Source organism: Rutilus rutilus (assembly GCF_951802725.1).
Source record: "Rutilus rutilus genome assembly, chromosome: 15".
Classification (NCBI taxonomy): Eukaryota; Metazoa; Chordata; class Actinopteri; order Cypriniformes; family Leuciscidae; genus Rutilus; species Rutilus rutilus.
In genome coordinates this window covers 17,413,415-17,428,954 of record NC_140220.1, presented here as the reverse complement: position 1 = coordinate 17,428,954, position 15,540 = coordinate 17,413,415, and the positions used below count along the sequence as shown (strand labels likewise).

The window sequence follows — 15,540 nt, the reverse complement described above, 5'->3', positions numbered from 1 at the left end:
TTACTATTTTTAATTAAATACCATGTTTGCATTTACAGTGTACAGTGAGGAAAATAAGTATTTGAACACCCTGCTATTTTGCAAGTTCTCCCACTTGGAAATCATGGAGGGGTCTGAAATTGTCATCGTAGGTGCATGTCCACTGTGAGAGACATAATCTAAAAAAAAAATCCAGAAATCACAATATATGATTTTTTAACTATTTATTTGTATGATACAGCTGCAAATAAGTATTTGAACACCTGTCTATCAGCTAGAATTCTGACCCTCAAAGACCTGTTAGTCTGCCTTTAAAATGTCCACCTCCACTCCATTTATTATCCTAAATTAGATGCACCTGTTTGAGGTCGTTAGCTGCATAAAGACACCTTCCCACCCCATACAATCAGTAAGAATCCAACTACTAACATGGCCAAGACCAAAGAGCTGTCCAAAGACAATAGAGACAAAATTGTACACCTCCACAAGGCTGGAAAGGGCTACGGGGAAATTGCCAAGCAGCTTGGTGAAAAAGGTCCACTGTTGGAGCAATCATTAGAAAATGGAAGAAGCTAAACATGACTGTCAATCTCCCTCGGACTGGGGCTCCATGCAAGATCTCACCTCGTGGGGTCTCAATGATCCTAAGAAAGGTGAGAAATCAGCCCAGAACTACACGGGAGGAGCTGGTCAATGACCTGAAAAGAGCTGGGACCACCGTTTCCAAGGTTACTGTTGGTAATACACTAAGACGTCATGGTTTGAAATCATGCATGGCACGGAAGGTTCCCCTGCTTAAACCAGCACATGTCAAGGCCCGTCTTAAGTTTGCCAATGACCATTTGGATGATCCAGAGGAGTCATGGGAGAAAGTCATGTGGTCAGATGAGACCAAAATAGAACTTTTTGGTCATAATTCCACTAAACGTGTTTGGAGGAAGAAGAATGATGAGTACCATCCCAAGAACACCATCCCTACTGTGAAGCATGGGGGTGGTAGCATCATGCTTTAGGGGTGTTTTTCTGCACATGGGACAGGGCGACTGCACTGTATTAAGGAGAGGATGACCGGGGCCATGTATTGCGAGATTTTGGGGAACAACCTCCTTCCCTCAGTTAGAGCATTGAAGATGGGTCGAGGCTGGGTCTTCCAACATGACAATGACCCGAAGCACACAGCCAGGATAACCAAGGAGTGGCTCTGTAAGAAGCATATCAAGGCCTAGCCAGTCTCCAGACCTAAACCCAATAGAGAATCTTTGGAGGGAGCTCAAACTCCGCGTTCTCAGCGACAGCCCAGAAACCTGACTGATCTAGAGAAGATCTGTGTGGAGGAGTGGGCCAAAATCCCTCCTGCAGTGTGTGCAAACCTGGTGAAAAACTACAGGAAACGTTTGACCTCTGTAATTGCAAACAAAGGCTACTGTACCAAATATTAACATTGATTTTCATTGATTTTTCTTCAAATACTTATTTGCAGCTGTATCATACACATAAATAGTTAAAAAATCATACATTGTGATTTCTGGATTTTTTTTTTAGATTATGTCTCTCACAGTGGACATGCACCTACGATGACAATTTCAGACCCCTCCATGATTTCTAAGTGGGAGAACTTGCAAAATAGCAGGGTGTTCAAATACTTATTTTCCTCACTGTATATATAATTATTATTATTTACTTTTTTATTTTTTCTGTTTTCTGTTTTCACTTTAACTTTAAAAAAGTTTTAGTAATTTTGTTTTAAATGTTTTGTCATTTTCATGTATTAGTTTTAGTTATTTTAGTACTTTAGGCTAAACTAAATGAAAATGAGAAATGGTGCCTTGGCAAATAACTGAAATATAATATGTTTTTTTATTATTATTTTGTCTTCATTTAATATTTACATTTATTTATTTTTTTATTGTTTATATGTATTAAGTTACAGTTTTATTTATTGCATATACTATGATTATTTATCTATTCTGGTCTTTTAAAAAAAAACATGAATTTATTTGTTAAGGGTGTCTTGAAATGATTTAAAGAATAAATTATATATGCTTACAATAATTAATATACAGTATAAAATATTTGTTATGTTATATTTGCTATACATTCCTTTTTATTTCTTGTTTATTTATTTATATTATTTACATATATTTTTGTCATGTAATTTGCTATTCATCGGTTATTGAAATTCTCCAGTCACGGAAGAGACAGAGTCTTTGTGTAACCTGTAAACACAGATTGTTCTCTAGTCTATACAGTGGAGTGTCGTAGCACTCATGCTAATAACCTCCCCCTCCCGTTGTCACTGGCAATTTGGTTGGTAATTATGTAAAGTGCTGCTGACTTTCATTTCCAGCAAGCCCCTTTGGAAACGCACATCTCCTCATTACCAGTCAAAATGAGCTTTGGAGCTGTTGATATCTCCCCAAAACATCCAGCTGTGCTGTGCAATATTTGTGTGTGTGTGTTTTTGAGTAGCACAATCACACACACACACTTCGATATGGTGTGGAAGCATCCTGTCGATAGTGTCTGCTCAGTTTGCTTTGAGAAAGGCTAGTGGTTAAATACAAGTGGTTAATACGCTCTACATTAATGCTTAAGAGCTCCCTCGACACTCAGCAGGTGTGTAACAGTGTCACAGCAGGGAAGCTAGTTTTCTAATGTATGATGAATTGATTGTTATTTATGAATTAATACATGCTAATAGAGTTGCTTGAACGCAACCCTGTTGTTCTCAGAGTGCATCAACATGAACAAAGACAAATTAATTATATGCAAAGGATACTGATTTTTCCTTATCTGTAAATAAAAAAACAAACCTTTTCACCAAAAAAAAAAAAATGTCAGAACTACCTTAGTAAAAAGATAGTAGTTCAAACAAGCATATATATATATATATATATATATATATATATAACTTAATACAATTAATATTTAATACAATTTGCAACGGTTCATAACTGCAAAATAACTAAATAAATTGAGCCTGAAGTAATGATGTTTTAATATTTGTCACTTTAATTATGTCACGTTCCTCTCCTTGTTGCGCCGCCAGCCTGACGGATTTGTTTAATGTGTCCTATCACATATTACATGACAGCTGTACATGCGTGTAATGCACATTATTTTCCGCACAATGACTCGTGCGTTAAATGCAGACTCCTCCATCATTACACAAAGGCAGTCAGCTCCTCTTTCAGCCAAAGGCCCTTTCTTCTTTCTTCACCTCTAAAACTCCAGGCAGGTATTTCACGGCTGGTTGCCTTTTTAAATCCATTTCCCCTGAATCTCCTCTCAGCTCTGTGCTGTAGTGTTTTGTCCGGTTATGTGAATGGAAATGGGAGACTTTGTTAAAAATGTTCTTTGTGTGTGTGAGGAGCGCCTCTGTGGTCAGAGAAGGAACTGATAGATAGAGCAGACGGCACAAAAACAAACAACTGTGGATTGTGGATTAGAGGTGACAGTGTTGCATTAAGAGATCTTTATCGTGTTATCATTAGTTTTTATACTATAGGAAGGTGGGAATATTAAGAAAAGAGGGCATTATGCAGTATATTTATTACACTACAGCACTAGTAAGATTGGTTGGGTTGTTGTGTGTGTATGTGTGTGTTAAGGTGGTTGAAAGGATTTGCATGAATTACAAGGATAAGAATCAAGGCATACGAATAAAAAAAAAAAATTTGACTTGTCAGAGAATTTACAAAAACATATATTTCAATATGTTGTTTCATTGAATTTTTTTTTTTAAATAAACAAGAACTATAGCTGCAAATCATTGGACCATGCAGTGTGCTTTGCTTAACACGGAGCGCCAGGCAGAGGACACGTATTTAACTTGATAGCAAGGAGTGCTTCCAGTGTGACAATGCACTCACAAAAACATTAGTCTGCATGTTAGCCAATTAGAATGTGAAGCCAACGTAGCTGGCGCTAATGCTCACTGTTAGCCTGATTAGTAGAAGAGCCACATTAGCAAGAATGACAAATGTTTAGCTTGCCGACCGATTAGCATGCTACGCTAAAATAGCATAAGACAACAAACACAAACCTGATTGATTTCAGAATGTTTTTTCTCTGTAATGGGAGCAAATTTGGTGGACAAGCAAAAAAAAAAAAAAAAAAAAAAAAAAAAAAAGAGATATTGTTGGAATCCGCATAAACCAAAGAACACAACGACACCAACAAAATAATGTCAAAATGCTGGTCTTGGCGAGTATTCACGTAAACACAGTCAGTTATAATATACAGTTTTAACTTAAACAGTTGAAAAAGAAACGCATGTGTAACAGTATAATGGATTTGTGTGTGAGGTCTTAAAGTGAAAGCAGCCTGCTGCCAAATTATGAGCTAATACTAAAAAAATCTATAAGCATTTTTTTCCCCATGGTATCAATGCCAAAATGATGGCCAGTGAAAATGCTGAGTGGCTAATAACTTTGGAAAACCACTAGCCACAGTGGCTGGTGAGCAAAAAAATAAATAAAAGCCATGAAATCTGAAAAATGTAATAACCTGTAGGTGGCGCTGTCACCAGAATTGCCAGGGTAAATCAAAAATATATATATTCAGCACTTTAATACTTTAAAGTCATTTATGTTAAGTCATTTAATGTCATCATTTATTTATTTTTTCATGAAAATGTTTCACCCACTTTTGATCCTTAAAATGGCAACAAAAAAAAATATTGTGTTATATGACTTTTACAATCTATTGCTAAAATTTACTCTGGCAAACAAACAAAATTACAAACACTTTTTCGAATGGGCACTAAATGTGCCACCATTTATAAATTATATCACTTGTTACAAAAATGTGTAAAGGCCTTTTCACACAATTTTTGATGTGACCAAATAAAACAAAACACATTCATAAGCATGTTTTCATATCAAAACTTTTGTACACCAATTTGGTGTGAACAACGAATCATTAAAGTTTGATATTTTGAAATCAAGTGTGAAAGACTTCATAGAAACGCATTGTTTTGTTTAAATCACTGAACACATTTGAATTGACTTGGTGTGAATAAAGTCCAGTTAAAGGACTCTTTGCAAGATCTTTGATCTTTATTTATTTTGTGTGTCTGTTTTCTCCACAGAGGCGTCTATTCTAAGCTATGATGGCAGTATGTATATGAAGGTGGTGATGCCGACGGTAATGCACACAGAAGCAGAGGACGTGTCTCTGCGGTTTATGTCCCAGCGTGCCTTTGGCCTGTTGATGGCTGCCACATCACGTGAGTCCGCAGACACACTGCGACTAGAGCTGGACAGCGGCCGTGTCAGACTGACCGTCAATTTAGGTATTGTATTCTGCTATATTTGACATTCTCTCTCTCTCTCTCTCTCTCTACCATTCTCTCTTCCTCGATCGTCCGTTATTTATTATATTTGCAAGTTACTGTATGTTATCATCTATCTTACACTACAACTAAACTGTTGTTGTTTTGTTGATCTGCATGGATTGCTCCAGTTTGTTTTTCGTTCTTTGTCTGCGGGTGATGTGGACCGACGCACTCTCTCATCATTGTCTCACATAACCTCTGACCTCATGATCGAAGCAACACATCTGCGCCAGTCATTCTCATACACATGCTCATTGATTTACTCGCATTGGAGAAACAATGGTTTAAAAATCGGAGTAATTTGATTATTCCCAATCTGGTAACCCTTTATTTTACAGTCCCCTAATTACTAGGTATTTACCTAGTAAATACATGGTAAGTTATAGTTGGTTATTGGTAATTACCACAGGTAACAAGTATGTAAATGCAGAGAAACTACAAACTAATTACAAGGTATTTACAGGTAAATACATGGTAAGTTATAGTTGGTTATTGGTAATTACCACAGGTAACAAGTATGTAAATGCAGAGAAACTACAAACTAACTGGTAAATTATAGTATTTTAGTGTGTAATTACTTAAGGTGATTAGTATGCAATTACAGAGAAACTACCAGGGAAAAAAACACCACTGTTAAATATCAACTCAACAAAGTACTGTGTACTTGTTACCTGTTTAGGTTGGTAATAACTCTGATTTAATTGTGTACTTCCTCAGAATGTAGGCAGACTATTTTTAGAAACACCTCCAGTATTACCCATCAATTCAAGTTAGGTTTGTAGTTATCCTAGGGTTATGTTGGTAACAGTCCATGTTTATTTATTACTATCTTGAAATTAAGACGGTAGTTTCCAATAAATTACCTTGTCTTACATAGTTGTTGTTCATTGCTACACCCATTTATAGAGGGTTTATCAAATAATTTACCTTACACTTACCTGGTAACTACCCCGCAGGAACAGTTTTCCCTAATGTCATGGCACATCTTAAATACTGGGTATGTTCTTGCAAATGTTTTTACAATTTACTCAGTAAGTAAAGTGCAACTGTACTGTAAAATGAAGCCTTGTTTATTTCCATGGTATTACCGGAATTGTACCATATAACTTGATCATTCCCTTTTCCATATAGTCACACTTTTTTACCTCATATGTCCTGCAACGTTACCAAGGAAAACATGACAATTTACTCAGTAAGTAAAGTGAAACTGTACTGTAAAATGAAGCCTTGTTTATTTCCATGGTATTACCGGAATTGTACCATATCATTCCCTTTTCCATAGTCACATTTTTATTTATTTGTTTTCCTAGTATGTCCTGCAACGTTACCAAGGAAAACATGACAATTTACTCAGTAAGTAAAGTGCAGCTGTACTGTAAAATGAAGCCTTGTTTATTTCCATGGTATTACCGGAATTGTACCATATCATTCCCTTTTCCATAGTCACATTTTTATTTATTTGTTTTCCTAGTATGTCCTGCAACGTTACCAAGGAAAACATGACAATTTTCTTGGTAAGTAAAGTGTAACTGTACTGTAAAATGAAGCCTTGTTTATTTCCATGGTATTACCAGAATTGTACCATATAACCTGATCATTCCCCTTTCCCATATAGTCACAATTTTTTACCTCGTATGTCCTGCAACGTTACCAAGGAAAACATGACAATTTACTCAGTAAGTAAAGTGAAACTGTACTGTAAAAGGAAGCCTTTTTATTTCCATGGAATTACTGGGATCTTACCCTATAATCTGTTATAGCTACGTAACTGTACCTATTACAGATCCCAGTAATTCCATGGAAATAAAAAGGCTTCCTTTTACAGTAACGTTCCAGTTTCACTTTACTTACTGAGAATGTTCAACGTGATCTCATGAGAATACGTGTGTATTTTTACGTAAAGTGTAATTCTACCATACGTACATTTACTTACGTTTTATACACACAGAAACGTATAGTATTTACAGCACTAAAACGTAAAATGTTTGCATTAACAGCACAAAAACATAAATTATTTACGTATGAACAACTCTATACCGACGTATTTGTACGCATTCTTATTTATGCATATTAAAATCGTGGCATTAATGTTTTGACTCTATTGCATTCAAATGTCGGTAACACTTTAGAATACTGTATCTTACTTACTGCATAACTAATAAGGAATTATTGAAGAACTAATTGGTAATTCTTCATTAACTAGTTATTCACTACTGTTAACTACTAAGGAAGATGTGTTAACTAATTAGTATGTAAAATAATTGTATGATTGTGTTACGTAACAGTTAGTTAATCAATAACTAATGGCGCTTTTCCACTGCATGGTACGGCTCGGTACGGTTCGACTCGGCACGGAACGGTTCGGCTCGCTTCGCTTTTCCACTGTGTGGTACGACTCGGCTCGGTACGGCACGGTTCGGTTCGCTTTAGCTCGGTTGCTTTTCCACTGCAGTCAGTACCGCTTAAAGTGGGTGGGACTGATCGTTATAGTTGCCGTCTCTACTGCCATGACATCATCATATTAAATGCGAATTTTTCATTCCGGGTTTCCCCATCCGCTCCTCGGCAACCAACGTCTGCACGTTGCAGAACGTCTGCACCTCGTCCAATGACCACGATTCAGCCATTTCTTTTTTTTAAGTTTATACTATTTTTTTGAAGCAAATACTTTTAAAACAGGCGCTACAGCGTTGGCTGTTGTCTACTGGCTATTTAAATCTAGCGGGTTTAGTGTCTCGTGTTGTAAATACAATGACACTGGTAGTGATGATTCTGTCTGACCAATCAGTGATCTGCAGTGTTTCCACGTCACATTTTAGTATCGGTACGGTACGCTTGGAACCTCAACAGAGGTGGTACCATTTAAAGCGAGCCGAAGCGAGCCGTACCGTACCGTACCATGCAGTGGAAATGCGTCATAAGTGAGCCGTACTGAACCGAGCCGTACCGTACCATGCAGTGGAAAAGCGCCAAAGCGTGCCGTACCGAACCGAGCCGTACCGTACCATGCAGTGGAAAAGCGCCATAATTAACTCTGTCATACTGCCTGAAGAACTACTATTAATTATCTACTAATTAAGGTTCAAGAAGAATAATTAAGAAGTAACTAATGAACAGTCATACAAACTACAATGAGTTGTGACCTTCCTTATTTACTAATGTTATTAATAGAAGTAGTATTATGAAAATACAATTTTAACAAATGCATACAATGTTAAAGAGGTTTTTACCTGTGTGTTTTTTTGAGTGTGTTCTGTAAGAAATCAATTTCAGAAAGGAACCCCACTCAACTTACCTCAGATTAGTTTGTTATATTTTATATACCTGTAAAGTACTGTGTGTGTCTGTTTTCCTCAGCATATGCCATTGAGTAAATTCATGTATTTGAGGCAACGACTGAGGGAAACTGAAAGGGAGCTTATTAGTAATTCATAAATAATTGTCAAATAATTCTGCAGGAATTACTTATAACCTGATTAGTAATTGATAAAGAACTATCAAATAATTATCCAGGAATTAGGCTACTTTTAACCTGAAACAGTATTCTAAAGTGAAAATATAGGGAACTCATTAGTAATTCATAAAGAATTATTAGATCATTCTTCAGGAATTACTTAGAACCTGATACAGTATTCTAAAGTGAAAATATAGGGAACCCATTAGTAATTAATAAAGAACTATCAAATAATTATCCAGGAAATTAGGCTACTTTTAACCTGAAACCGTATTCTAAAGTGAAAATATAGGGAACTCATTAGTAATTAATAAAGAATTATTAGATCATTCTTCAGGAATTACTTAGAACCTGATACAGTATTCTAAAGTGTAAATATAGGGAACTCATTAGTAATTAATAAAGAATTACCAGACCGCCGCCCTGCGTTTCACTCATAGCCAAAATATGCTGTTACTGACTCCATAACCTGCCCATAAACAAACAGTGCACAGCTCTAAGAACATATTTTAACAGCTGATGTTTTAGGATCTTTAGAAATAAAAACATTTGTTTTATGCAAGGAATCAGGCGTTTCCATCACGCAAAAAAGAGCTAGCTAACTGACATTGTGTCCTTGTATGTTGCCTTGCATAAAATAACATGATTTACAGCACAGTAATGATTTTATAGATTCAATAAAACGTACACAAACCTTTCTCCTTCTTCTTCACCATATCGGCATTGTATGTTAGTTACTTCTTAGTTATTTTTCTTGAACCTTAATTAGTAGATAATTAATAATAGCTCATAGGGAGGTATGACAGAATTCTTTAGTTATTGATTAACTGTTACTTAACACAACAATAAAATTATATTACATACTGATTAGTTAACACGACTTCCTTAGTAGTTAACAATAGTGAAGAAGTAGTTAATGAAGAATTACCTATTAGTACTTCAATAATTCCTTATAAGTTATGCAGTAAGTAAGATACAGTATTCTAAAGTGTTACCCAAATGTCTTATCAATTACGGTTTCAGTCGCATTTATGCAGTTTACTCAAGAAATAGACTAATAACATTTCGCTCTGTTCGTGCCTTCTGCTGCAAACTCGTTTCGGAGGATTAGCATACATGCAGTTAAACAAGAATACACTTTAAAACCTTAAAAGTACCTTATTTAATCGTTTAACCATTTTAATATTTAGTTTATTTACAGTGAGACACAAAATGCGTTTTTTTCCAATATGTGGCAACCACGGGGACAAAGGACACTATATATGTTAAATGTTCTAGTTTAGACTACGCCACCCTGGGAATTTCACCCAGAGAATATTATCCGCGCACAGGTTCCCCACTAAAGACAAAAGCATGGAGACACAGGTATTTATACGAAGTTACAAAAAGTTTATTATAATTTATAATAAAAACCCATAAGACAAGCCTCAAACAGTCAAATACAATGTTCACAAAAAGAAAGCTGCGGCCTTGCAAAAGATATGCATGTTCCCCTCATACACACTCACTCTCACAGCACAAAGAGCCCCAGTGAAATGATCAGTCACGGCACACGTTGTAGACACCACCACCAAAGATAGGAGGGAAACGATCAATTTCCTAAGCCAAAAAGGCCGCAGTTCCTGAAAAAGAACACTCCACACCACACAGAGAAGAAAGTATTTTAGAAAAAGGTTATACAAGCTAACAGGTGGATGGCAAAGACGCATCCACCTACAGGCCTTGACAGTCAACCTTAATAGGTCAAATCAAATAAAGAAAATGAAAATAAACAAATTCAACAGTCTTTTTACCAAAATCAACAAAAAAAACAAATGCATTTGTTTTACACATAAATCAACATTTTAAATGAATAAGCAATACACAAAATAAATCAATTCACGAATATTATCTTTACCAAAAAGAGACAATTTAAGACATGAAAAATTATACAAAAGAAAGAAAACCCACACTTATGAAAACCCTAAATTACTTCTTCTGCAAAGTAAGATATCAAAACAAAGGCAAAAAAATTCAATAATTTGAGATCTTAATATGGGCAAAATATCCACTAAGGAACTGTGTGTGAGCAGAAAATATGAAGATGTAACAAAGCACAGCAGGATCAAAACATTGTATCACAGCAGTCTCAAAATGGCCTATGACAGCGATGACACTGCACAAACTGTAGCTCTCCTGAAATTCACACAAATGGTTAAGACAATATATATATACACATATAAATTTTAAAAGGAGAAATCAGATGATGACCTACCGTAGCCGCGAAGCCAGGCACCCAAAAGGACATCCCCTCAATAGTTTAATACAGTCGTCATTCACACCAAGTCACGAACTAACAAAACAAATGCAGGAGAGTTGCCTTCTAACCAGTTGCTACACTTTAACAAGGCATCAACAATAAATTAAAACCTGTCATACCCGCACCTGAAGTCCACAGACGCCTGCACAACAGCCATCCAAATGAAGCCAGAACCACGTTTATAATGAAACGAATCGGGAAATTGTTGTCCGCCCGAAACGGTCACAGCCGCGTGCAGCGAGAAGCAACCAGACGAGGGTCCACAAAAGGCGCGCTAGTAGCAGTCACAGCAGCATACAGCATGCAGCAAACAGGCGAGGGTTCCCAAATAACATGCTGGGAGCGGTCACAGCAGCGTGCAGCATGAAACAAACAGGCGAGCGTTCACAGAAGACGCGCAAGGAGCCTAAATACACGCGCAGATTAATGACGTCACATAACTTAGAATGCGGACAAATGGGCTTTCAGCTCATTATGCCACAAATAGAACAATAATAGGGGAGAACGGGGTAATGTGAGACATCGGGTAATGTGAGACACCCCCTATATCTAGGCAACGGAACACAATTGTGGTTATATGACCATTATGTTTTCAAGCCCCTTCCATTTCACCATGGCCATGAAGGAGAGAACCTCATGGTGCTATAGTAAGCATGTTTTTTTCACAAAAATATTTTTTTTGCATGTAAAAGTAAATTTTCTTGCTGTTGTGCCAAAGCAAATTGATTCAGGTAGAAAAACTTATATCATACATGTTGATGAACTACCAACATATAAAACCATGTGATGATGCTAGCTGAAGATAAGCCTGAATTGCTACAAGAGATCGTTTTTTCCTAAAATGTGGCGGTGGGGTAAAGTGAGACAAATGCTGTGGGGTAAAGTGAGACATGAGGCACAAGTTAAGTTTAGTCTTAAACATATTTTAATGTAATATTACATGACATATGTTTTATTTTTAATGTCAAAAACATAGTAGAAAAGCCATCATGCCAAGGCAATACACCAAGAAGAAAACCTGGGGCAAAACATCCCTTGAGGAGATGGAGAGTGCAGCTGCTGAGGTCAAGGAAGGAAAGAAGTCTATAGGAGCAGCTGTAAGGGAGAGAAATATTGACAAGTCAAGCCTCCTAAGATTCATAAAGAAAAGAAAAAAAGGGGGAAGTAATATCAGTAGCCTGGGGGGCAGTCGCTTAGGCAAAGAGGTGGAGCACCTTCTCCATCTCACCTTGTCCAAATGGAGCGTTTGTCCCCTCCTCGACAAAACTGTCCGCACTCTCCCTGAGAGCCTGCTAGGGAGTGAAGTCAGCATGGGAATCTCGCCGTTTCAGACGGGCCATCTGAGTCTCCCGAGGTCAAAGCGCAGGCGCGTCCGAAGCTCCAAATCGACCGGGCACCCCGACTTGACGGCCCGAAGGAGAGGGCGCGCTCCTCTGGGCCCCAGGCAACCTGGAGGCACCTGTTTTCCATTACCTAGTCCGATAAGAGTGTCGTCTCCCTCCTCTACAACACCCCAAGCGTCCGTGTTTGGACCGTCGTTGCTCCAGCAGGAGCGCCAGCAGGTGTACGGATCTGACTTTGACCGGAGATGACCGACCCTCCCTGGGGCCGGCCCTGGAGGTCTGCGAGCATGGAGCTCTTCTTCAAATACAATATATTTTTGGACATTTTTACAAGGAGGAATATCCTCCAGTGTGTCTTTCACCCCTAGCTCACCCAGGATGGTGCACGTTCACCAGTGTGCACGCCCTGGCACCGAGGGACTGGGTGTCCAAACCAGACTCTATTTACTGGAAGTCTTGCCCGCACAAAGTGCACTTTCTCTGGGCTGGGTCAGGCTGTTTCCCCACCCGGTCTGACCACCATCTGGTCCATGTTCCTTGTCCGAGCGGAGCATTGTCCCTCCTCCACAAAGACCCAAAGGTCCTTTTTAGGACTGACTTTGCTCCAGACGGAGATCCAGCGGTGGCGGACAAATCCGAATCTGGCTCAGGACGGGCCACCCTCCTTGGGCTGGCCAGGGGAGGTCTGACTGCATTGAGTTTTCCAAATGAATCACAATAATTTGGACATAGTTCATTTTTTTAGGAGGAATTTCCTCCAGTGTGCCATTCACCCTTAGCATGCCAAGGGCGTTGCACCTTCACTTGGATGCGCACCGGTGGGTCATCTTAATTGACCAATCTCCATGATTCTGTTACTAGTCCGACATTAGTTCTGGAATGTGTGGTTGTCAAGCTAGCTGTCAAGATTCTTACTGTTACAACATGTGTTGTTATGGAAGTTTCAGAGTGGAAAAAGTAAGTGGATCAGTTTACCCCCAGCTGGTTCACTTTACCCCCTTGATTTCTCTGGTCTGTCTCAGTTTACCCCTAAGCTGGGGTAAAGTGAGACACAAGACCACTTTTTTAAAAACGATCATATTTTCACTGCCCTTCATCCTGAATATATTCTAATAATTTCCATTGCTAGGAAACATCCTGAATTATTGGGAAATGTGTAAATTTGACTGATATATCATTTTTGCTCGCTTAGAGGGGAACAAATGTAAAAAATGTCTCACTTTACCCCACTCTCCCCTACACCAAAACCCAACATAAATTCACAAAAGACATCAATTTTATTATAGCCTACTTGATATAATCCAAATCTTTAGAATCCATACGTTTGCAAGAAAGAGATCCAAATTCAGCCCTTTATCCAGTGAGTGATCTTCATCTCCATTCCACAGGCTTTAACAACAGCGCAGTCTGTAACTGTCAAATCCCGCGGACCCGCGCTCGTTGATGAATTCAAATTCAAAAATTGCGCCCTCAAGAAGCGTTACGACATGTTTTACGGCAGTGATATCAAACGCTCATTGGCTCTCGCCTGTTCGTCTATGTTAGTCACAGATTGCGACATGTCGTATTTCAGTCGGTAAACTATATTTGAAATGGAGAAGCGCGCCGCGCGCCTTCACACAGAGCGAAGCCGGATTAACATTTTCATGGATTAATCATTTAAATTCTGCTCTGTAAATTACCTCATTCAAAATTATTATATACTGAAAGAGAGGACTGTGACTGCAACACATCGTCATGTGAACGACTTTTGGTACCGGTTTTGACATTTTCGCAATAAATAAATTATTGTGATTACACGTATGTTGTTTTTCTTCATAACTGTAGCCTATGTAGTTTTCTATCTTTGAAAATTACGTGTTAATACTACGTATTAACAATGAGACCAGGCTGGAATGTTTTAGTTAAGTTGCAGAACACACGGTAAAAGTTTGTGATTTCAAAAATGTTTAAGCAGTAGCAAAGGATGTGGTAAGAGTCTGGTAATACCATGGAAATAAACAAGGCTTCCTTTTACAGTACAGTTGCACTTTACTTACTGAGTAAATTGTCATGTTTTCCTTGGTAACGTTGCAGGACATATGAGGTAAAATAAAAAAAATATGTGACTATGGAAAAGGGAATGATATGGTACAATTCCGGTAATACCATGGAAATAAACAAGGCTTCCTTTTACAGTACAGTTTCACTTTACTTACTGAGTAAATTGTCATGTTTTCCTTGGTAACGTTGCAGGACATATGAGGTAAAAAAATTTGACTATATGGAAAAGGGAATGATATGGTACAATTCCGGTAATACCATGGAAATAAACAAGGCTTCATTTTACAGTACAGTTGCACTTTACTTACTGAGTAAATTGTCATGTTCTCTTACGAGAGGTTCTCTCGTATTGCGTAAGTAGCTTACGCTGCGGGAAAGTCTCCTTTCTCGAGATACTGAAGCCAAAAAATTATCCTTAATTTTTAAAAATCTTGTCAACGCAGTGCGGCAGCCTGCAGACCTAGGGCAGGCGACTCGCGTGCCCATTGGCTGCTCTGCGGCAACTGCAGCAGCCTATCGCTGAGCCCTAGGCGTGACGTCACGTCCAATGAGCGCGCTTGGCGCGCTTAATGCGTCACAGCCCGTCATTAGGGGTGTGGCTTAGCGTATATAAGCAGGGCTCAGAGGCTGCTTCACTGATTTCTGTCTCTTCAGCGAAGCTCTTCGCATCGCATCTCTGAGGAAGCCGCCGTCGAAGCAAGCGACCAGCACGCCGAGGATCTCAGCCTGAGGACGCCGGCCGCTTTCGCCGCCTTCAGCCTTCCCTGCCTGCTGTGCTATCCGGCATATATCCTTTTTATCCGCTCTGTGTTTGTGTGTTTGTGTGCTCGCCCCTCGACACACTTGCATCTAAAAGAGCGCGAGGCGTTGTTTCAAATGCCTCGCTCATCCTGTGGCTCGTGCAGAGCCGCGCTCAGCGACGGAGACCACCACGTGGTGTGCGCTCTCTGCCTGGGCTTCGACCACGCAGCCCGCGCTCTCTCCGAGGGCGGCTGCGAACAGTGTGAGGAGTTACCGATGTCGACCCTACGGGCTCGACTCGCTAAATTTGAAGAACCTCCACCTTCTCCGGCCACGTCTTCTG

At 38.8% G+C, this 15,540-nt stretch overlaps 1 protein-coding gene across 1 annotated transcript in view; it reads left to right on the top strand.

Annotated features, from left to right (window-relative positions):
* The window catches only part of nrxn3b (neurexin 3b), a 523,467-nt gene that overhangs the window by 201,262 nt on the left and 306,665 nt on the right, over positions 1-15,540 (top strand). The window contains 1 exon segment of the mRNA XM_084433352.1: positions 5,072-5,275. Coding sequence (XP_084289478.1) covers positions 5,072-5,275 — 204 coding nt within the window.